The sequence below is a fragment of the Cervus elaphus genome, chromosome 28 (genome assembly GCF_910594005.1).
Source record: "Cervus elaphus chromosome 28, mCerEla1.1, whole genome shotgun sequence".
Lineage (NCBI taxonomy): Eukaryota > Metazoa > Chordata > Mammalia > Artiodactyla > Cervidae > Cervus > Cervus elaphus.
This window is the reverse complement of record NC_057842.1, coordinates 40,766,976-40,789,242: the sequence shown is the minus strand read 5'-3', so window position 1 is coordinate 40,789,242 and position 22,267 is coordinate 40,766,976. Positions and strand designations below refer to the sequence as shown.

General features: G+C 44.9%; 1 protein-coding gene across 4 annotated transcripts in view; it reads right to left on the bottom strand.

Moving 5' to 3' along the window:
* Nucleotides 1–22,267, bottom strand: part of FYN (FYN proto-oncogene, Src family tyrosine kinase) — a 211,423-nt gene that overhangs the window by 37,976 nt on the left and 151,180 nt on the right. For 3 of the 4 annotated variants that reach the window (XM_043889952.1, XM_043889951.1, XM_043889953.1), the window contains 6 exons: nt 17,443–17,700; nt 15,531–15,627; nt 6,736–6,834; nt 3,930–4,033; nt 2,787–2,936; nt 15–179 (listed from right to left, as the gene is read on the bottom strand). In XM_043889952.1, the coding sequence (XP_043745887.1) occupies nt 15–179; nt 2,787–2,936; nt 3,930–4,033; nt 6,736–6,834; nt 15,531–15,627; nt 17,443–17,689 (862 nt within the window). In that variant the 5' untranslated portion in view covers nt 17,690–17,700. The remainder of the gene's footprint in view (nt 1–14; nt 180–2,786; nt 2,937–3,929; nt 4,034–6,735; nt 6,835–15,530; nt 15,628–17,442; nt 17,701–22,267) is intronic. The other variant, XM_043889954.1, reaches the window with a different exon arrangement.

Here is a 22,267-nt window from a genome sequence, read left to right as displayed (position 1 = left end):
GAGTCTCGGCATACCCATCCATACTTCCCCAAACTGCCCATTTCCCAGTCTCTTGATCAACTGCAGGGATTCTCGAGGGATTTCCCAGACATCTTTGGTTTTGACTGACAGATCGGTAAGCCGCGGCATCCCTTTGTGACAGGGAACGACTAGACGACAGCAGAGGCCGGCGGCTCTCTCTGACGGAGCGAGGACGGCAGCGGGAGAGGAAGAGAAAAGCAGACACGTGAAACAGCGACACTCACAGGGGCACACACCCGGTCAGCGCACGGGGCGCCTCCGCACAGTGCTGCGTCCGCAGAGAACCACACACGTGCTGGGAGAGGAGACATCACACACTGAAGCGTGCTCGCTGGAGGCGGGACAGAAGACGTTTTGGACTGCGATGACTGCGTACACCCAGGTCTAGAATAGTCTATGCAGAGATACAGACTCAGGCCGCTTTGGGGGTCTGGGCTTACGAAATGAGAAAAATGCTTTCACAGCCCCGTGTGCTGATAACATGTCTTCCGAAACTCTGCAAATACCCTCGGCTGATTTCAAAAGGTACGTCTGGACCACAGAATGTCAGCACAACTGTCTTTTGCCGCCGTCTCATATCAAGGGCGTGGGGACTCTCTTTGCTATGAATATACTTAAAATTGTAGCTTCGGTACAGGCTTCTCGCACAGAACGTTAGACTGTTATAAACTAGTAAGGCTGGAGGTTACACCTGGTGAGGGAAAAAAGAGGTCCCGTTTCTCTAGTGATTTCTCTGACAATGTGAACTGACTCTATTCTACCAGTCAGCTACTCTTGCTTCTTTGAAATCTTCCATTAAAAAAATCTTTATAACAGTCTCCGATGTATAATTTAGGAGTCTGGTTTGAAAGGAGAAAGAATGGGGACTAAAATTTGCAAAAACTCCAGGATGTGAGAGAACTCTATTTCCTATGAATAAGAGGAAAGAAAAAAGTCATTATCACTTATAGGTTATTTGGAGGATTTTTCCCTTTTCTTCTCTTTCTCCTTAAAGAAAAAGCCTTTTAGACTCTAGCAGTGGTAAGGAGAAATTGTCTAAATGCCAAGCTAAACATTGGTCAGGTGAGAAAGGTGACAATGGACAGGGACTCAGGGCAATGACAAAAGCTGCAAAGAGCCTGGCTGGAGGTGGGACGGAGCCCCGCTGGCCACACCCCACTGGAGGCCCCCCCTATTCCAGGGACACAGAATGTAGGACTGTCGCCTTTGCTCCAGGAACCGGCTGCAAGTTCCTTTTTATTCCTTTCTTTTTGATAGAATCAGGTTCTCAGACATTTAGGCAGGAAATTATTTATGTGTCAATATTTCAAAGGCATTTTATTGTGTGAGGGAGAGAAAGAGGCAAGGGGAGAAGCCAATATAAAAACAAATCTGTCTCGAGATGGATTTTTTTTTTTTTTTTTGGAGATTAAAAAGTGTCTATTGCTCCTCCCGTCCCTTCTCTCCTTCCAGCTTTATGATGTTATTAAGGTGCCCTTTCCAACACAATATTTTCAAATGATCCAAGCCCTGGGGATCCAGCTGATGTCTGGCTGTAATGAAATATATTTAGGCATTTGAGAGATCCTTACAACATGCGGGCATTTTGAGCACATCATTTAATCTCAGGGAGATATTTTGCTTCATTTCTCCTAAGTATTTCATTAGAATCCACACCAATGAAAGTGACCCCCTCCCTTAATCAACAAGCTTGCCAAGTGTTGTTAATGTTTTTTCATTTGCTCTTTAGTGCCCAGGATCAATAGACAGATATTTCTTAGTGCCATTTTAAAAAAACGGCTTTTTTTGGTGCTAAAAAATTATACACACGTATTTTTAAATGAATGAGCATAGAGCAATAGTGGAAGTCAAGCCATGTAGTATTTTGGAGTCTTGTCATTACTCTGAAGAATAACAGAAAATGTACATATGGGTCACATAAAAACTACTGGGTTATAGACCTCTATCTGGACATGCATATGTCTATCCACTGGTGTGTATATATTGATATAGTGGGCTTGACTTGCTAATCTAGGAAAGAAAGCAATCATTTTAACAACTGCATGTACAATCACCCTCTTTAATAAAATATACAAATCAACACACCTAAACACCTAATAATTATATGTTTCTAGGAACAACAGACTGATGGTGATGTCTGGGTGTTAGGACAGAGATTGATCTACTCTTTAAAAGTTTAATTTAATACAATAGCTGTAACAGCTCTAGGAGCTGTGGGTCATATACGTCTAAGTCTAGTTAGTAAACGGAAGCATTGGTGGGGAAGTAGACCATGACAAATGGATGGTGAAAGTCATCTAGTGTATGTATGTGCAGCCCTTCCCGCTGAGTGGGAAGTGATGGTAGGAATACACCACCCCCTCTAGGAGGCCCCATGGATGGAGTTCCCCTGGAGACCACACCCTCTTCCTTTCACAGTTTCCAAACTATATATGCTGCAGGGGAGCAGGAAGAGATAACTTCCAAGGATTCAAAGATGAAGACGAAAAAACAAACAGCTTTTAGAATTTAACCTATTGCTTTCCAGTTGGGGAACGAGAATGGTCTGTATTTTGACAAACATATGGAACTAACAATAACTGTGAAGGTAAAAATAGTGTCAGAACCTATTTGGCCAAGCCTCATCTTGAGAGCCTAGCAAAGAAGACTGTTTTCCAAGTGCCTTTGCAATATATTTGCTGGACCACTCTCCCCTTTCCCACTCTATGCCCACTCTCCTCCCTCCAGCATCCAAATGGTTAGTGGCCAGGTAGAATTTACCTTACCTGAGTAATGTTGTACAAGCTGCTGAAGGGTTTCAAACTGGGCCCGGGTGGTAATATAGTATCCACCGTTGTCAAGTTTGCGAATTTTATAATGTTTGACGTGGTCTCCTTTCATATCATCCCAGTCACGGATAGAAAGTGAATAGGCACCTGGGAAATGTGCAAAGCATTAGCAGCTCCAATCATTTTGAATACCAATTTCTTTTTGGGGGACTCATTTACTTGAGTATTCTGATTGATAATTATCAAGAGGAGACATACACACCACACACACACATACACACACATCTACTTGGCAACATAGGAAGAAAATAATTTTTTCCTGCTAACGTCAGAAGATATTAGTAATAAAATGATTCTACCGTTGGGAATGAAAGCTCCCTGGATTTTTTTTTCCTACGATAAGTCTATTCGGTATACTTGTACTGGTGAACTTGGCGTAGACCCAACTCCCCCAGGGCAAGATGAGGGAAGCACAGATGCTCATGGCCGCGATTGCTGTCCTAGTCTGGGTTATCCACAGAGCATCTCCAAGTCAGGGGTGGCGTGTACTGAAAGAAATCTAAGGGCTGTTTCTCTGGAACTGAGCTTCCGATTCTTGCTTCACAACACTTATCACAGGAGCAGATAACCAGTAGTCTGGTTGTTCAAGCTAGAAGGCCACTGCTGTTTCCTTGGCCCAGATCCTCTCGTGGGCTCTAATGAGTAGTTAAATAACGAGAAGGCCAGCAAATAGAGGAAGAGAAGTCCACGGTTGAGGAAAAAAACAGAAGAAATAAAAAAAAAACAACAAACCAACCCAAAAAACCACCTCTGTGGATGGGTGCCTGAGGAACTAAGAGTTTCAGAAAATTCTAATTCTAAAGGACTTCTGAACATCCTGTGATCCTGTGTGCCTGGAGGGGAGAAGCGGCCCAGCCCCTGTTTCGGGAGGAAGGTCTTGGTTTCGAGCCTCTGTAGTCTTTTTGGAACTGTCTGCAGTTCCAGAGCCTGGAGGGGAAACTGAAAATAGGACTCTGCTCACGAGGCAGAGAGGATATGTGCCATTTAAAAATCCTTGTACATTAGAGATAAGCCTTTCATCCCCTCTGACTAATCCACAGATTTGAATGACAAGCCAACGTCTTCAACTCGTTATCTTACCTTTGGTGGTTTCACTCTCACGGATAAGAAAGGTACCCCGTGGGTTTCCAAAGGACAAAAGCTGTCGCTCAGCATCTTTCCGGCCGAGTTTTCCAAAGTACCACCTGTAAATGAGATCAAGGGAAGGAGACATTGTCTAACGATCATTTGCCAAAGTGGAATGTGCTTCCTCCTCACCTCCAAGTCCCTCCTTAGCCTCCCCCTGTGTATTTTTCCTAGCTTCATCTAGTTCCCTTTCAATCTATTCCTGATTCCGTCCCTAATCCATCCCTTTCACACCCGAAAAACAATCAGATTTGAATCGCAGGTTATTTTTCTTCCTTCCAGAGATGATGGGAAACCAGTGGGTGTGTGTTGCAAGTATCACCCGCATGCACAAAAAGGCAAAACCCCAGACCTTGTTTTGAAATGGCAACTGCAGGACACCCTGCCTATGAGCTTCTACAAGACCCTGGATTTTTGAGCATTATTACAACCCTTGGCAAATAACAAAACACAGTCTTAGTGTACATAAAGATCATTAATCGAGCATTAAAAAAAAAGTCCATTGGAATGGATAAACAGTATTTTCAGTAGCTTCCTACCTATAGGAACTCTGAAAGAAAGAGGTCAAGACTATCCCTAATTTGAGACGACTGCTGTGCCTGGATGCTCGTGACTCTGGTCTTCCTGTCCAGCAGCGGGAAGGACCTGGTAAAAGGCACCTGCTGAGTGGCGGTGCTGTGACCTGCCACACGCGGCCTCTGGCACAGTGGCAGGGCCACGTTACTGGGCACAGTCAGCCAGCACATCCTTAAAAACGACTCGGTGTCGCAGACGTGTTCATGCTCTCCCTGTAACGTCACTCCCGCGCCACTTCAGGAAGCATGGCGTCAAGCCGCCTCCTGGCCTCCCTTCTTCATCTCCCACCTCCCCCTGCACCCTCCAGCCCTGAGCACAGCCTGACACCTGGGCAATGCTTCCGCACTAGGGGCTGAGTGAGCAGCAGGTGCTTCTAGAGCCCCAGGGAGAACTTGGTAGCACGCCATCGGAATCTGTGCACGGGGACAATTTTTAGAATGTTTGACTGTGAAAGGATCCAGTTTCTAAAATGAAATTTTAATTCATTATACACGAACACAGCTATTATGTGTTCACTGTCAAGTTCTTTTGTGAATGAGCGAGCTTCCCTGAAGATAAGAAAAGACACTGCATGTCAGCTCCTGCGTGACTTTTAAAGGCACAAGACTGCAACAATCCTAACCTTGTGCTAGGGGGTATAACGGGAACTACACCAATGATTTGTGGGAAATGATTTTCCAGATTTGTATCAATAACCCAATTAAAACGCAGTGTAAACATGAACAGTGGTGAAAAGGGAACCATTAGAACAATAGAGTGTACTAAGGCAATCGTATTTTAAGATAATGATAATTAACTGCACATGTAAAACCATGGGCATAATTTTTTAAATGTTATTTTCTTCTTTAAAAAACTGACTATTACAAATGTAACTTAAACGTATTGTGGGTAGGTTCCCAGTTCAGTCAAAGTAATGGTATATTTTGGTGGCATCTTTTATTCTGAAAGAACACAGAGATGTTTGCAAACCTGCCCTAAAATAATGATTCAGTGCGGATTCCTTTATTCACTGATGATGAAACACACTCACTGAGAGCAAAAAGGAGCTCGGAGTCACTGAGTGTTTGAGAGTGGAAAACAGAACAGATCTTCCTAGAGGAGATACAGGGGAGTTAAAGACAAGCAAGCCATTCCACAGGGGAGTCTAACTGTCCCTGCAGTGCTGACATGAACACCGGGCATGTTAAATATCAGAGTCGAAGCATGGACTCCGGGGCCAACTCTTCTCAGCATCCTTGCTGGAAAGTCAGAACTGCCTCCAGCAGCAGAGGCACATCCCCTAGGTATCGGGGCGGTGGGGTGGGTGGTGGGGGAAGGCCCAGCTCCCATGTTCCGGAGATCCTGTCCCACCTCCCTTGCCCTCAGTTCAGAGGGGAGGGCCGCCACACGAGCCATCCTGACAGCTCTCTGCTTTGGAAATTCCCATGAATCCCCACAGGCCAGGGGGAGGAACCATGGTCATTCCTTCTAGAATGTTCCCTCAGCCCATTGACCACCTTCTGAAACCACTATCAGTGAAATCCTTGCATGAACTGCTAGTCATGATTTGTTAAGAAAGAAGCCACCTGAGATTCCATGTCAAAAGAAAGGACCATTTGAAGTGCATCGCCACAGGGCTTCCTGCAGGACGTGCTGCACGTGAGTTATTCCTACCTAGGGTGTGAATGGTATGCCTTTTCAGCACCCCTTTAACACTCCCGTATATGCCGAGGAGAAAAATCTCAAATTGATCTTTAACGATTACCTACACCTCCCTTTCTCTCTGTCTCCAGCCCTCCCTTCTTCCTTCCCCTCCCCTCTTTTCTTCAGCAGACTGCAGGCTTAGATCCTGGAATGGCCAATAATACAGTCTCTAGGTAGAATTTCATCACGTTCTTATGGTTATTTCTATCTATGGCAAGTAATATTGGGTTTCCATTTGAGGTGCTACTATCAAGTTTCTTCTCGAAATAAATGTTTTTAAAAAGTGAGCAGGCTTTAAGAAAAACTGAGTTAATAAGGGTACAAGCATTACACAGGTGTGGCAAAAACCACAGCATAGAGCCTGGGCGTCACAGCATCGCCACATCCTCTCCCCCCTTAATGGCTCTAGGGAATTACTTCTTCCTTTTGCACAATGTTAATGAATTTATCAGGGCAACTAACTTAGAAAAGCAAGTAGTTAAGAGAAAACAGCAAAACGTACTCTTCTGCCTGGATGGAGTCAACTGGAGCCACATAATTGCTGGGAATGTAACCCGTCTCTCCAGTTGTCAAGGAGCGCGCTTCCCACCAATCTCCTTCCCTGGAGGAAAAAAAAAAAGAGAGAAGGAAGTGAATATGTTGACCGTTTCAGTGTTCTGCAGTCACAGACTCAGTGTAGTAGGAGCACATGACTACCTTCTAGTCATTCTACTACCTGATTTTTCCAAACTCCCACACAGCTTTCTGTGAGGGTTAAATGGGTGCAATCCACATTAGTTGGGAGAGGTGTCCAGCTTTGTCTCTCATCTCTCGCTTTATTTGCCGGGAGAAATATCAATAACCTCAGATATGCAGATGACACCACCCTTATGGCAGAAAGTGAAGAGGAACTAAAAAGCCTCTTGATGAAAGTGAAAGAGGAGAGTGAAAGAATTGGCTTAAAGCTCAACATTCAGGAGAAGGAAATGGCAACCCACTCCAGTATTCTTGCCTGGAAAATCCCATGGACGGAGGAGCCTGGTAGGCTACAGTCCATGGGGTCGCAAAGAGTTGGACATGACTGAGCGACTTCACTTTATAAAAAAAAAAAAAAAAAAGAAAAGAAGAAGGAATTCATAGGGCCTGGACTCCATCTCAGGCCTGTCTATGCTGATCATGCTAGGCCGCCTCTCCAGTGGACTCTGAACTCTGCTTAGCGCCTGTGGGAATGACAATGGAAGGACAAGACCCCCTCTGGGCAGGGGAATCTTGAAGATCACATCCAGGTTAAGAGAAAACAGACACTAATCACCCCTGCCTCCGGACAGTATCTATCAGAATGTAACTACAGGCTTATCGGTTATTAACTGGTTGGAATATAACCACAAGCTTATTGATTATTAACTGTTTGAACACATAACATGTGAATGATGGGGTTATTGTGATTGTATTTACCATTCCTTTGTAAGCCTCAAGGGATTTGGGCTGGTGGGTTTGGACAGGTACACATGGGGTATAAAAGATTTTCACAAATGCTGGTCGGGGTCCTTGGCTAAGAGGAGACTGCCTTGGGCCCGCCGGTGTAATAAACTGCACTCCACTATCAAAAAAAAAAAAAAAAAAAAGCTCAACATTCAGAAAACTAAGATCATGGCATCTGGTCCCATCACTTCATGGGAAATAGATGGAGAAACAGTGGAAGCTGTGTCAAACTTTATTTTGGGGGGCTCCAAAATCACTGCAGATGGTGATTGCAGCCATGAAATTCAAAGGCGCTTACTCCTTGCAAGGAAAGTTATGGCCAACCTAGACAGCATATTAAAAAGCAGAGACATTACTTTGCCAACAAAGGTTCATCTAGTCAAGGCTAGGGTTTTTCCAGTGGCTATGTATGGATGTGAGAGCTGGACTGTGAAGAAAGCTGAGCGCCAAAAAATTGATGCTTTTGAACTATGGTGTTGTAGAAGACTCTTGAGAGTCCCTTGGACTGCAAGGAGATCCAACCAGTCCATCCTAAAGGAGATCAGTCCTGGTTATTCACTGGAAGGACTGATGCTGAAGCTGAAACTCCAATACTTTGGCCACCTCATGCGCAGAGTTGACTCACTGGAAAAGACCCTGATGCTGGGAGGGATTGGGGGCAGGAGGAGAAGGGGACGACAGAGGATGAGATGGCTGGATGGCATCACCGACTCGATGGGCATGAGTTTGAGTAAACTCCAGGAGTTGGTGATGGACAGGGAGGCCTGGTGTGCTGCGATTCATGGGGTCGCAAAGAGTCGGACACGACTGAGAGAGACTGAACTGAACTGAACTTGCTTTATTTATTCTGAATTCAGAATGCAGGACCCTTCATGGGGGGGCACTGATGGGGAAGAGGGCATCTGGCTTGGTGCGTGCTAAGTTATTTCAGTCGTGTCCGACTCTTTGCAACCCTATGGAATGTAGCCCACCAGGCTCCTCGATCCATGGGACTCTCCAGGCAAGAATGCTGGAGTGGGTTGCCATTTCCTACTCCAGGGGATCTTCCTGATGTAGGGATCGAAGCTCTGTGGCTTATGTCTCCGGCACTGGCACTCCGGCATTGGTGTGAACCAACCTTCTTGTAGTAAACACTTCACAACATACATGTGTCAACCCATCACATTGTACACCTTAAACTTACACAATGTCATATTTCCAATTATATCTCAATAAAGCTGGGAGAAAAATAAAGGATGCACTGATTGTGCTAATTTGGCTAACAGTCTCTACTTCATCCCCAGCATCCTGGTACCTCTATGCAGGCCACTGGCTGTAACGTTATTTTGTCAGCTAGTAAATGATTTGAAAGAAAAAAAGAAAAAAGGGAGAAAGGGAGAGACAGACAGCAGACGGACACTGTAGTTGCATATCTGTGTTTAGTTGCTCAGTCCTGTCTGACTCTTTGTGGTCCTATGGACTGTAGCCCGCCAGGCTCCTCTGTCCCTGGGATTCTCCAGGCAAGAGTACTGGAGTGGGTTGCCATTTTCTACTTCAGGAGATCTTCCCGACCCAGGGATTGAACCTGTGTCTCCTGAGTCTCCGGAATTGGCAAGTGAATTCTTTACCACTGTATCACCTGGGGAGCCCTTCATAGTTGCACATCATTTGAGAAAGGCAGCCTGTTAGGAGGCCCAATAAAGGATGCAGACACTCTGAATATCTGTGTTGTTAGCTTTCAAGAAAACGGGTAGAGGAATAAAGCTTACAATGGGTTAAAACTTGCTCATACATTTTCACTCTGGGGTTATTTCATCAAGTATTGACAGCACTGGCCTGAGTCTGGGGGGCAGGAGAGGAGTGGGGGGTGCAGCTGTGTGGCAGTGCAGGGGGAGGCAAAGGCCTCGCTAAGAGGATGAGAGTCTCAGTCTCATCACTCCAGCCCCGTGTTTCAGCCACAGCACGGCCTCATCTGTTGGGCGCTCAGCGCTGTGGGCAGACGACGGAAAGGGGGACTTAAAACACGACTCCGCTTGAAACAAGAGAATAGGTGAAAAGGTTAGAGTTCATATGATAAGGCTCACACAGATGCACCGGACAGAGAGCGTGGGTGGAGCGGAGTGTGTGCCTCCCTCCAGTCAACAAAGGTCCGCGTGTACGTGGGGCTGCAGCTCTGACACCGACGGTGTCACAGAGCCCTCCCCCGGACTGCGGTCAAGAGCGTGGGGGACAAGGGAGGACCCGACTGCCCCGAGCGGATGGAGGCCGCCCAGACTTTTGATCACCAGATGGCCAGCACCTTCTCTCTTGCCTTTTTAGGTCCTTGGAGGCAGAAAGAGCAATTCCAGGCTGGTTTTTTTTTTTTTTTTTAAATCACTTTTTCACTGACCTGTGTCAAAGCCCTCCGACAGGGAAGAGAAACGTTGGCTCTGGACCCTGGTCAGGATCCTCCCCAGATGGATGCAGTTGGGTGGAGGATGACCAGCCTCATGTTAAACGCAAGCCTCACTCTGTGACCCATCCTCTAAAGCCTGACCCTGAGCAACGTGATGACGAGCAGCTACTCCAGACAGGATTTCACACAACGACAGACAGATGGTGACAAGCCCATCGGTGCTGCTGGTGCAGCTGCGGGAAAGGGTCAGGCGGCGCAAGCAACACAGAAGAGCTCACAAGGAAACAGGGTGCTGGCGAAGGCTTTAAAAAACTGATGTCCTAACTAGTTTTTCAGTCTTTCATTACTCTATTAAATTTAAACAAATCAATCAAAAGAGGGAGATAGCTTCCCCCAGAAATTCCTTTATTAATAATCTTAAATTCAGTTCATGGAGTAATTTATGCATACCAAAGGCTATAGGTACATATGAACACCCGTGAACCCACCACCCAACTTAAGAACTAGATTGATACTGGCTGTGTGGAATCTACCCTGTGTAGCTCCCAGAGCTTGTCCCTCTGCCTTTCAGGTTCAAATTAGGACATTACAAATGTTAACACTGTAACAGTTTGTATTGGTTTCATTTCTGCATCTGTCAAGGGGAATACGTGCAGTTGTAAGGACATCATCTAAGAACATATGTGGAAGTTTTATTTTTTTCTTTGCACGCTGCACGTGTTTAAGGAAACTGCTTTGGAGCCATTATTATTTTAATATGGTGACCACATTTACTGCTCTGAACTTCCACTAGATGGAGACATTTCATTATAGAAAATAACAGTGCATATCACTTCCAGGCTTTCTTCTCTTTCTGTCCCTCCCACCAGACACACACCTGGGAAATCTCCCAAAGGGTAAGGAAAATATTAAGTACTTGCAGCAGAGGCTTATTTATTTTTTACTGTAAAATAACCTTCGTTGAGTTAGTTCTAATTGATTTGAATTTAGAAAAAAAAAAAGTCGATACTATCAATTTTCAGGTACATGGAAATGTCATCTGGGACAGGAAACCAATATACCTTGCTGCAGGTTGTGACAAGCACAGCCTTATCCAGGTGATCAAGTTCTTTCCATTTCAAACCGAGCATTAACTATCTCATTTTGGTTTTGGCACCTAAATAGTTTAGCACTGATTAGAATCCAACTATCAGATCATTCTAAAGTCATGTATTAGGAATTGACGATTTTCTCTTGAATGAGTCCATTAATCTCACAAAGGTTTTCAGTTACTCATGAGAGGCTGAGAAAGATAAAATCCTTTTTTCGAGGCCATCTAGGGTCACTTTCTCCACCAAAGGAGGTGACAAGGTCACAATGTAGTAACTCACATGTTGTGTCCAGACAGGCTGGTATAGACTCAAGATAGCAAAAAGACCCTTCTGAACAGATGAATAAATCACTTTTTAATACACTGGAAGCCCAATTCACCTACAAATAAATAATATACTCTAAACAAATTATTCAGCTTGATTTAGGAAAACAGGATCTTTACTAGGTTACTTTTTCTTTCTTTGAGTTACCATGAGTAATCAGTATTATTAAAGTCGCATTTTTTTAAGCAGTTCTTACAGTCCAGTTATTTCATTAATTTAAGAGTTGGTGAGATTTTTCTTCAACTGTTATCTTGCTCTGATTCAAATACATGATTTAAGCCTTGGCTCTGGTTTAGAATAGAAGTTTCCATCACAGCTTCCCCACTTGCTCTAGTTTAAACATGTATTAAAAAAGAGTCTCTTCCCATTCCCCAGAGCTGCTGAGAGGGCTTGTGGTCCCAGGAGCTGGGAGTCTGGAGCCCTGATGGAGCCAGGAAATGACATTTGCAAACAGAAGTCAGCCTTGATCTATGGAGCTTTGGCGCATTATTATTATAAATGCTGGATTCTTTCTAAATTTGGTCACCACCCATCTTACTCTCACAGAGCATATCCATAACAATTTAGTCAAAAGCTTACATGGGCTCTAAACCAGATTTCTTCTTATTACAATGAAAAGAACTTTAAAGGAGTCACTACCCTAGGCCATGGGGGCTTCTCAGGTGGGTCAGTGATAAAGAATCCACCTGCCAATGCAGGAGACGTGGGTTTGATCCCTGGGTTGGGAAGATCCCCTGGAGGAGGAAACGGCAACCCACTCCAGTATTCTTGCCTGGAAAATTCCATGGACAGAGGAGCCTGGCGGGCTAGAGTTCGTGGGGTTGCAAAGAGCTGGACACAACTATTGACAGCACCCTAGGCCATAAGCACTGTTCCACTGATTATATTTTAGAGGTGCTGTTTCTGCTGGTACAGTAGTCGTCATGAAATGCAAAATAGGAATGAAACAGATGAATTATGTATTCAAAAATGGATCAAGTTTAGTAATGTCCGAACACCCTGCACCGAGCACCTACACGGGGTCAGGGAGGGACCTCTCCTCCCGGTGGTGGGAAGCAGTGCAGCCAGCTTGGGCCACGGGCAGAGCCATACAAGCATGTCGCCTGGTTTATGTTGCACCTTAAAACACAAAAGTCTGCCCTGAGGCCTTCAGTTTCCGCCTCCTGACAGGGAAAGGAGTGGGAGGTGTGGCAGCTGCCCCAGGGAGAACACAGCCCTGTCCCCCCCTCTCTTGCAAGGGCTGGGAGCCAGGGGCCCAGGAGAGGCTGGGGGAAGGGGAGGGAGACGCATGCCATCTGGTTCTGTCCTCCTGCTTTGTTTTCGCCTCACCATTTTTCCTTCCCTGTTATTACCCTTGACTTCAGGATATTGTGTTTGTTACAAAAACTTTGTTTCCAACCCTCCATAACCTTGAAAAAGGGCATTTAAATGGCACGTAGGATGAGAAATTCCACTGGCAAGAAGGAAGAACATTAAAGGGAGAAAAAACATCCTTTGTAACACTGTCTTCTAAGGGAACAGGGTCAGAGCCTCAAATGCCTTCTGTAAACATTAAAGACCATGCATGCAAATCACGAAATATAGATTGAGATAGATCGGATCTTCCTTGAATGTTTCTCCAAAATTCCAATCAGAAGCCATTCCAGATCTGACCCAGCTGAACAAAGGAGGAAGTCACAAGTTAGATTTTGGCAACGACTGGCTTTCCAAGTGCCCTGCAAACCCAATGTGTAGATCCATGTGCAGTGTGGCGGAAACCTAAGAGAGTCACTTAAGGTACTTCCTATATTTCTGAATTCTTCCCTTTTAGAAGTTACAAATGAATCAAAAAGTCCTAAGCAACCTTGGCATTTAGGAAATACTGAATAAAATAGGGAGGGGAAGGAGGGTGGTATTTCAGAGTTCGAAGTTAGCAGCCTCTGACAAGCATTCATCTGAGCATCGAATTAACAACAAGGAATCAGAAATCAGAAGGGATCAAAGCCAAATGCCCCCTCCCCCAGTTCCCTTCAAACCTGTAACTCCAGTGGTTCTGTTTCCTCTGACTTGGGCCTTTCCAGCCCCAAACCTGACGCTGCACTCAATATGCCATCCCCACATCTCACCCTTGGCTCTGCCACCTGCTAGCTCCACGTACCAGGGCAGCTCTCTAACCTGAGCCTCTGGCTCCTCCTATGTCAAAAGATGACTACGAGACACACCTCAGTTGCTGTGAAGGGCAAATGAGAACATCTGCAACTTAGCACATGGCTGGCACCTAGGAGCCCTCAACAAATAGCAGCTGTTCACTAGTTTAAGAAAAATCCCTGTGGCTACAGGAGGAGGGCTGGGGGGTGGGGTGGGCAGGTAATGTTCTTCTTGATCCCGGTACACGTTACATAGGTATGTTTGGTTTGTGAAAATTCTGCAAATGGTACACCTTTAAAAATCTGTGGTAAAATATGTATGACATACAAGGTACCACCTGAACTATTTTCCAGTTGAGCAGTGTTACTGGGCAAGCACCACCATGTACACTTTTGATCTGTGCACTTGACCGTATATAATTTAAATAAAAAGTTAACAAAAAATGCCATCCACCCCCCTGCTAAAGGTGACAATAATAAATTTTAAAAAACCAATCCCATAACTACAGAGACAGCGCCTTTTGATGTGTGGAAGAGTCACTGGCCTAATATGGGAGGAATTCCATTCCTGCCCATGAGAGGTGGTCCTGAAGGCAATGGGAACCCACTCCAGTACTCTTGCCTGGAAAATCCCATGGACGGAGGAGCCTGGTAGGCTGCAATCCATGGGATCACGAAGAGTCGGACACGACTGAGCAACTTCACTCTCACTTTTCACTTTCATGCATTGGAGAAGGAAATGGCAGCCCACTCCAGTGTTCTTGCCTGGAGAATCCCAGGGACGGCGGAGCCTGGTGGGCTGCCGTCTGTGGGGTCACACAGAGTCGGACACGACTGAAGCGACTTAGCAGCAGCAGCAGCAGAGGGGAGGGGAGGGCTTTACAAGGAGGCCATGTTCAGGGCCTGGAGGAGTTCCTTGCTCCAAGGACCACTCCTCTTTCCTGGGATGTGCAGGGTGAGCAGGGCTGTGGGGAAGGAGAAGTGCCAGGCTTCCAGCCCTTTCACCATCATACAATCCAGTTTGCTCAGAAGGCAGAGGGCAGATTAACTGGATCTCCCTAATCGGCTCTCCGCCCTTATTTTTCCCAGACACTAGAGGGCACTCATGAGGGAGACTTGAGGAGTAGGGGAGGGGGCCTGACTTAAGACACATGGGACATCATTTTCTTCTGAGCCTGAATTTTTCTGGAGGGCCCTGACCTGTGCACCTTGCCTGAACCTAATAGACACAATATTTAAAAACTGAAGGGAAATCTGACTCATACTTTACTCTCCCTAAAGGAAGTATTAAATGAAGGATTTGAAAAATGAGTGATGCTCGCCCTTGACATTTCCCCATTGCCTGCACAACGGGCTGTTCCTACTGGCCACATTGAAAAGGCATGCACTGTAGTCATTCTCAAGTGGGCCAAATCTGTTCTCCTTCTGCCTTATAAAGGTTTCAGTCAATTGCAAATTTTCATTATGGGAAAATACCTCCACAGGCTTCACCAATTAGAATATCTAGCAGTTTGGAAAAATGGAATGTGTTGCCAGTTTTACATGAGGTCAGGGTGACATGTGAAATTTGAAGAAAATCTCAGGGCAGAGAGAGGGTAATGTGGACAGGCAAGCCCCATGCCAATCATCTGAAACTGAAGATTTGTAGAGGGAGATCCTGGTGCTTTCACAGCCTTTAAACCAAAACCATCGACTCTGCTTCTACGCTCCCAAAAAGCTCCCTGGACACACAGCATCATAGAATACCACACTGGTTCATCGACTCTTCTTTCCTCAAGTTAAACTGCTAAGAATTAATGAATTGATGAGCAAGTGCTCGCTTAGCATTTCAGAGATATGAAAAAAGGTGTAGACTGCTAACACAAGAATCACTTCCCGGCCTGAAAGGCATGCCTGCTTTCTTCTCCCTCTCCAAACTTACGAGCTGTTCAATATTTGAAATTTTTCTCCTTTGTGAAAACTCAGGTCATCTTCCGTCCGTGCTTCATAGTCATAAAGGGCCACAAACAGGGTCACTCCTGCCAAAAAACAAGATCAAAATGGGAGAGATTATTACACCAGGGGAAATTAATTCCAAGAAATTAAATCTTCACTAAAGCCTCATTCTCAAAATTTACATCTAATCAGCACTGATAACATCAGGCAGTGTTGTAATTAATGCGTGAAACCAGAGTCGCGAGCTGAATTTATGCCTCCGTCTTTGTGAAAGGAAGCATTATTTGAGCTGACTAAAACCCATGGCTGAAGGACTTCTCTCTGCACACTTGGAATGAGTCTTCAGGAAGAGACAGATATTAATATTATATCACGGCCACAACCAAGGGCAATAAGGAGCAACATTACAGTTCAGATGGGCAGAGCTTTGTAGCACTGACAAGACGCCCTTTACCTGACAGACATTTACCCCCGTGAGAGCCCACATCAGGCCGGGGAAAGACAGCGGAGCACTCGCCTTCTCCCAGCAGGCACGGGGTGTGTGTGTGTGCTGGGTGCATCTCTGGCTCGTTTCCCCCCCCTGCATCCTCCAGAGACAGACGTCCCTAGACTGCCTCATGACTTCTTTCCTTCAGCCCTCCATTCCAGGTGCCTTCCAGGAAGACTGGAAGGATAAGTAAGTGTGCTCAGCCTCCAGTCACCCATGTAAGGCCTGCTCTCCAGGGAAAGCTACATTCACCATAAGGATGAACATCAATATTTTTTCTACTGAACAGAGTGTGAAGTGTTGGCAGCAAAGAAGTAGCTAGTTGCCCAAAGCTCTGGGTCAGGTCCCCTGGATATAATTACACTACCCTGTTGGGTGCAGAGGGAAGAGAGGCCTTGGTAGTGACAATTCCCCACATAAAAAGTCATAGTGGGCTATTTTATAAGACCTCTGCTCCCAGCTGAACTGAGAACATAAGGATTGATGTATTTTATACATATATATTTAAAAAACTTTTATAATAAATGAGACAGTTTTGGAACAAGTTATGTCAAATATCTAGTTACCATGGTTCACATACTGAGAGAGGCTTTGGAAGACTAAGGATGCATGAGATATCTTACAAATATTTCAGAAAACATATGTCTGAGAACACACGCCAGATATTTTACAAAGTATTAGCTAAGTCAGCAAATGCACACAGCAGTGAAACACAGCCTAGGGAAAGAGCAGGAAAAGTTAAAAAAAAAAAAAAAGAAGATTCCTTAAGGATACACAAGATTTGATTTTAAAATACAAAAGAGATGAAGATACTTGAGGGCTGATAAACTCTGTCAGATAGAAGACAATGGGAGGATTAGAGAGAGAGAATCAGTGAAGACAAATTGCCAAAAAATAATATAGCCAAATGACCCCACCAGCTGGGAAGTGACGGGCAGGATGGAGGTTAATTAGGAAGCTGAAAGGGCAGGCACTCCCCTGGAAACACTCTGAACTGGAGGTTGTGGGGAAGGAGTGCTCTCATAGTTGGAGAACTCAAAACATCGACGCTCATATCCAGTCCTGAAACTTCTGATTCAAAAGATCTGGGATGGGGGCGGGAGGGGCTCAGTTATCTATATTTTGAAAAAGCTGCCTAGTTATTCCGAGCCAGCCAGCCAAGGTTGAGAGCCACTGGCCTCAAGTGACTCAGCAGAAAGTTGTGCCTTGTAGCCCACACAGGGTCCTCACAGAGGGCAGCTGGGGGACCCCCATCCCGCTGTTGCTGGTATCTAGACTTGTCCATCAAGCTCTAGTGATTTTAAGAGCCTTTTATCTGGTAGCGGTGAGCCAGAGAGTGATTAAAAACTTAAACGTCAAAGGAGCACAAATGTTCAATTGCCAAAAGATTTAAGAGCAGCTTCATCCTGACCTGTGCCTCCTCTCGTTCGCAAGGTCCCAGTATGAGACGAAGAGTTCACACCCCCAAAGACGGTGAGTCCTTGGCCCCCGGCCCCATGGAAGTTGTTGTAGTTCGGGATGGAGGTCACGCCGAAGCTGGGGTAGTGCTGGGGAGTGGGGTCTGTACCATAGCGGTACCCGGAGCTCTGGTTCAGACTGCCATCCCTCTCCTCCGTCAGTTTTGTTGCTTCTTTATCCTTACATTGCACACAGCCCATTATCTAAATTCCTGTTGAAAACAAACAGAAAGAGGCACGTGAACTTGGATGCCCCCTAGTGGCTGGGTTGCTTGACTATAAAGGGGAATCATACAAAGTCCGCCACGCGGTATTTCAGGCCTAGAGGGCCATGGAAACCAGTGGCTGGGGTTGATGGTTGGAAGCAATTTCAGTGCCCTTAATTGACCATCACATTTATTCCTCACATGCTCTGGGCAATGGGGTCAACACAGAGCATGATGTTCACCATGCAGTATTTGCCCTCACATGAGGTCTGCACCCTTACAATCCTGTAATATCAGATACCTGCCTAAAGACTGTCTGATAATATAACTTGCTTTTCTCTAGTTGCCTTAAAAAATAGTGTATGCTCCCAAAAATGAGTCTGTGCAGTATTAGAATAAAACATTAGAATAAAAACCTCCATCACAGCAAAGGAAATCTAAAGAGAATACAGGAGTGTTGGAAAAGCCAGAATATAGCCCTTAAACAGCTCACTGTACTTCTTCATTCACGGGTACTCATTCACAGACACACATTTGGTAAATTTTAAGCAAGAAGATGATAAGTATCAAAATTAAGAAATAATCACTGGATGAAAAAAATACAGTTGGCAGAAACTAAGAGGTCTGAGTGTATTTGCAGGATGTCATGATAGCCTACAGTCACAAAATCATTTAAACAGGCTAATTAACTTTTAAAATTTCCATTAGCTTTTGACATCTTTCAGAAACACTTAAAAGCTCATTCCCATGTTCTAGAATGAGTGGTGAATTAAAACTTGAGTCACTGTCACCCCATCCTCCTTCCAACCAAACCTACTGTGTCGGTGCTGGTCTCAGTAAAGGGCATCAGCCAAGACCCACGTGTTCTCGTAAGAGTCCTCCTGAAGCTCGTCCGTCACTGGCTCCTCTTCATTTACTTCTCAGTCCTCCTGTCTCGCTCTACCATCCAAACATGCCTAACTTCTCAGTGCTTAAGATTCTATTCTTCCCACTCACCTTTCCTCCTTGGAATATGGCTTTGAATCCCTTTGTCCTCTCCTCTCTCTCTCTTTTTGATATGGACCATTAAAAAAAAAGTCTTTATTTGTTACAATATTGTTTCAGTTTTATGTTTTGGTTTTTTGGCCTCGGAGACATGCGGGATCTTAGCTTCCTGACCGGGGACTGAACCCACACTCCCCGCATTTCAAGGTGAAGTCTTAACCACTGGACCACCGGGGAAGTAAGTCCCTCCCTCTCCCTCTATGATACACAATATAATCTTCATGTCTCAGTTAAGACACCACTTCCTCTGCAAAGCCTTCTCTGATTCCCCGCCATCCCCCAGGCTGGGGTGCTGCTCGTCCTCAGTGCTCGTCAGGCATCTTGGTTTCTCTCATTACAGCATCTATTGCGCCAGATGAAAACATGGCCTGTCCACTTGTCTCATTGCCCAACAGACTGTGAATTCCAGGAAAGCAGGGCCCTGTCCATTTTTGTCATTGCTATATTGCCAGTGGCTGGCGCATAGCGGGTGCTCAATAAAGAGCAATTGAATGAGTGGAAATTCTCTAACCCACTCTTTCTCTTTTACCCTTTCTGCCTCAAAACCAACCCGTCTTCCAGCAACGTTTATCAGCAGCGTGCCCTCTGTTTTAGAATCTACTGGCATGTGTGGAAGTGAAGATTCACAAACGGAAGGTGAGTTGGTTAAATGTCCCCACTTTGGACTGCAATACCCTGTAACACCCTGTCCAGCTGACAGCGGGGAGGTAGAAAATGCAATGGATGTCCCTGCCAAAGCTCTGAAAAGTGGTCCATTTGGGACCAAAGAACCAAATAAGAAACACATGACGTCATGTGTAATTACATGTATCCACCGGGGAGAGTAGAGCTGGTACAGGACGAGAAGGGACACGAGGCGGTGAAGAGCAAGGATAGGGCTAGTGTCTCTATATCTTGCAAACCAAGATGGGGGTGCCACATCAGACACAGAGACTCTGGGTGGGGGGCGCTTTTCTGAGCACTGCTTTCCTGCCGGCTGGGGTCATGGAAGCAAAATCAGACTGTTTAAGGCCCTCTCACATTACATGTTTCAGTAAATACTTATTGAACTGAATGTCAGTTCCTGAGAATGGAAATGTTTGGAAACAAGCCGCCTGCTGCTCGAGCTGAGCTCACCAAATCTGGAACACATTTACGCGTAAATCATTCCAGATTAACTTACAGTGTACTCTGTCCAACATGCTCTCTAACTTATGGTAAACGAATATGATTTTTAACAAGTTTCCAATAGGAAATGCAAAGTGTCTCCAAGGCATGATTGGCTGAAGGATTTTCATCATTTGTTGTTGGTGTTATTTCACAAGACTGGTAAATATCTTGCTCACTTCATGTTAACTCTTTCATGGTGGAATCTTGCCATGAGCTTATACAAAGGCCAACAGAAAATACTGCTTGTCCTAGGTGCTTTTCTCAGGGATTCCACTGATCTGCTATAATTAGAGGACATGTGACCTGAATCACAGAATCACATCATTTATGCCAGTGGTTCTCAGCTGCGGGTGACTTTGTGGCCCATGACCAAGGGACATGTCTGGCCGCACAACCTGAGGGTAAGGAGGACTGCTGGTATCCAGTGGCAAGAGACCAAGGGTACTGCAAAGCCTCCTCGGCGAACAGGACCGCCTCTAACAACAAATTGCCTGGTTCCAAATGTGAAATCATGAAGCTTGAGAAATCCTGACTTATGAAGAAGAAAGAATTTATAGCTCTATCTTTGAAACAGTATAAGAACTGTTTTCATTATATGCACGTGATTAACACTGCAATCCAGAATGCCTTCCTTAGGAGAACAGGTATGCTGGGGCGAAAAAGGCAATTTAAAAAACTGACACAAAGTGCTGTTTTTTCTCGACAAGTTCATTCCTGTGACAGAGTAAATAATCTAAAACCACTGAGAACTCTCACTACAAGCTACTCTTTCAATTCCATCAAAACAAAACCCTACATCAGAAACCTATTGAAAACAGAACCCTACATCTAACCAAACTAAGAAAAAAAATCTTTCATGAATCTACTGGGACCAGTCCCTCAGCACCTATCTAAGGTGCTGCCTCCAGGGCTGCAGGCTTCATTTTGCCCCAAATAAAATGTAACTCACAACTACCCAAAAAGAAAAAAATCTACTAAAAAAAGTATTACCACTGTAATAAATGCTTAATGGCTTTTATATAATTCTATGAAATAATGGAAGGAAACAAATAGTAAGCTCCTTGGAAGCAGTGATTATTCTTCAGTTTTTGTTTCATTATTGCATCCCCAGAGCCCAGAACAGTGCCTGAAACACAGTAGGTGCTCAGTAAGTTATGTGTTACATGATTAAATGCAGAAACCCCAAACTCAATCAGAATCGTTTTGGAGAAAACAATTCTCTTTTCTAGAAAGGACACCTCTGTTACCCCTTCATGTGCTTGCAATTTTGCATAAGAAATGTTTCTGCACAGATCTTGCTTACCCTCTTGACTTTGTTGACAAACATGAAGAAAAGGAAATAAATCAGGAAATGCAGGCTCAAGTCGTTAAGAGTTAAATTTCAATGAAAATATTTGCATCAGAACTTGTGGTCTTCTCCCTCCCACTTGAGGTGGTCAGACTAACCATTTCCTGATGAAAGGGGTCAGAAGATGCTATGAGTTCTACTGAGTGTGACTTCAGGCTCCTTGCCATGAAGAAAAGTTCTGAGCATTCAGGTTAAAATAAAAACATCCGTATTATGTACAGTTCTGTAGTGTCGCTTTTCTGGCCCATGCTGTGCATCCATCGTGAACATATAATGCACTAATACACGAGATAAAGATCTGTGCGGCACTGGGAAATGCTGAATAATGCCATTCAAAAGAGGGGCCCTGGGAGTACTCTAATCAGTATATCATACATCATGACCATTCTCCTTTGCACATTACCAGGCCTGGAAAAAAACTGATGCACAGCACTTTGACTAGCAGGATCCTGTACCTGGGGTCAAGGTATAGATTAGAGCTGTGAAGACCCCTATTCTCCAATCCTCTGCAAACAGAGGGACTCGGCTTCTACTATGTAAATAAAACCTGATTTACTTAAAATTTTCTTAGTCTTATGGGTACTCTCATATGTGCCATAAGAGCATGAAGCAATGGGCAGAAATCAGTAAAGAAAGAGTCATCCCAGGACTTCCTCACCCCCTTCCTATGAGAGTGATGGACATCACCCATCCATCACACGGTGGCCTCAGAATCCTTTTTCACACAGCCCTTGAGTGGTTGATGGAAGCTGACATGAAGGATGGAATCTATCCACTACTCTGGGCACAGGCTACTTTGGCCTAACATGAGCCTGGTGGAATGTACATTCCCTCCGCCGATGCCACAGAACCCGGTCTGGTCGGCTAGATGCACATTAAACACAGATTCGCCCACATTTCCTCATATGCCAATCAATGAAGCAACACCTGTATGCCCAGGTTATACCACAGCAGGACTTGTGAGATTTCAGGCATGTGTGAGAGCTAAGCACCAGAAAAGGAAAATAGCCACTGGCGGTCTTCTGTAAAAGG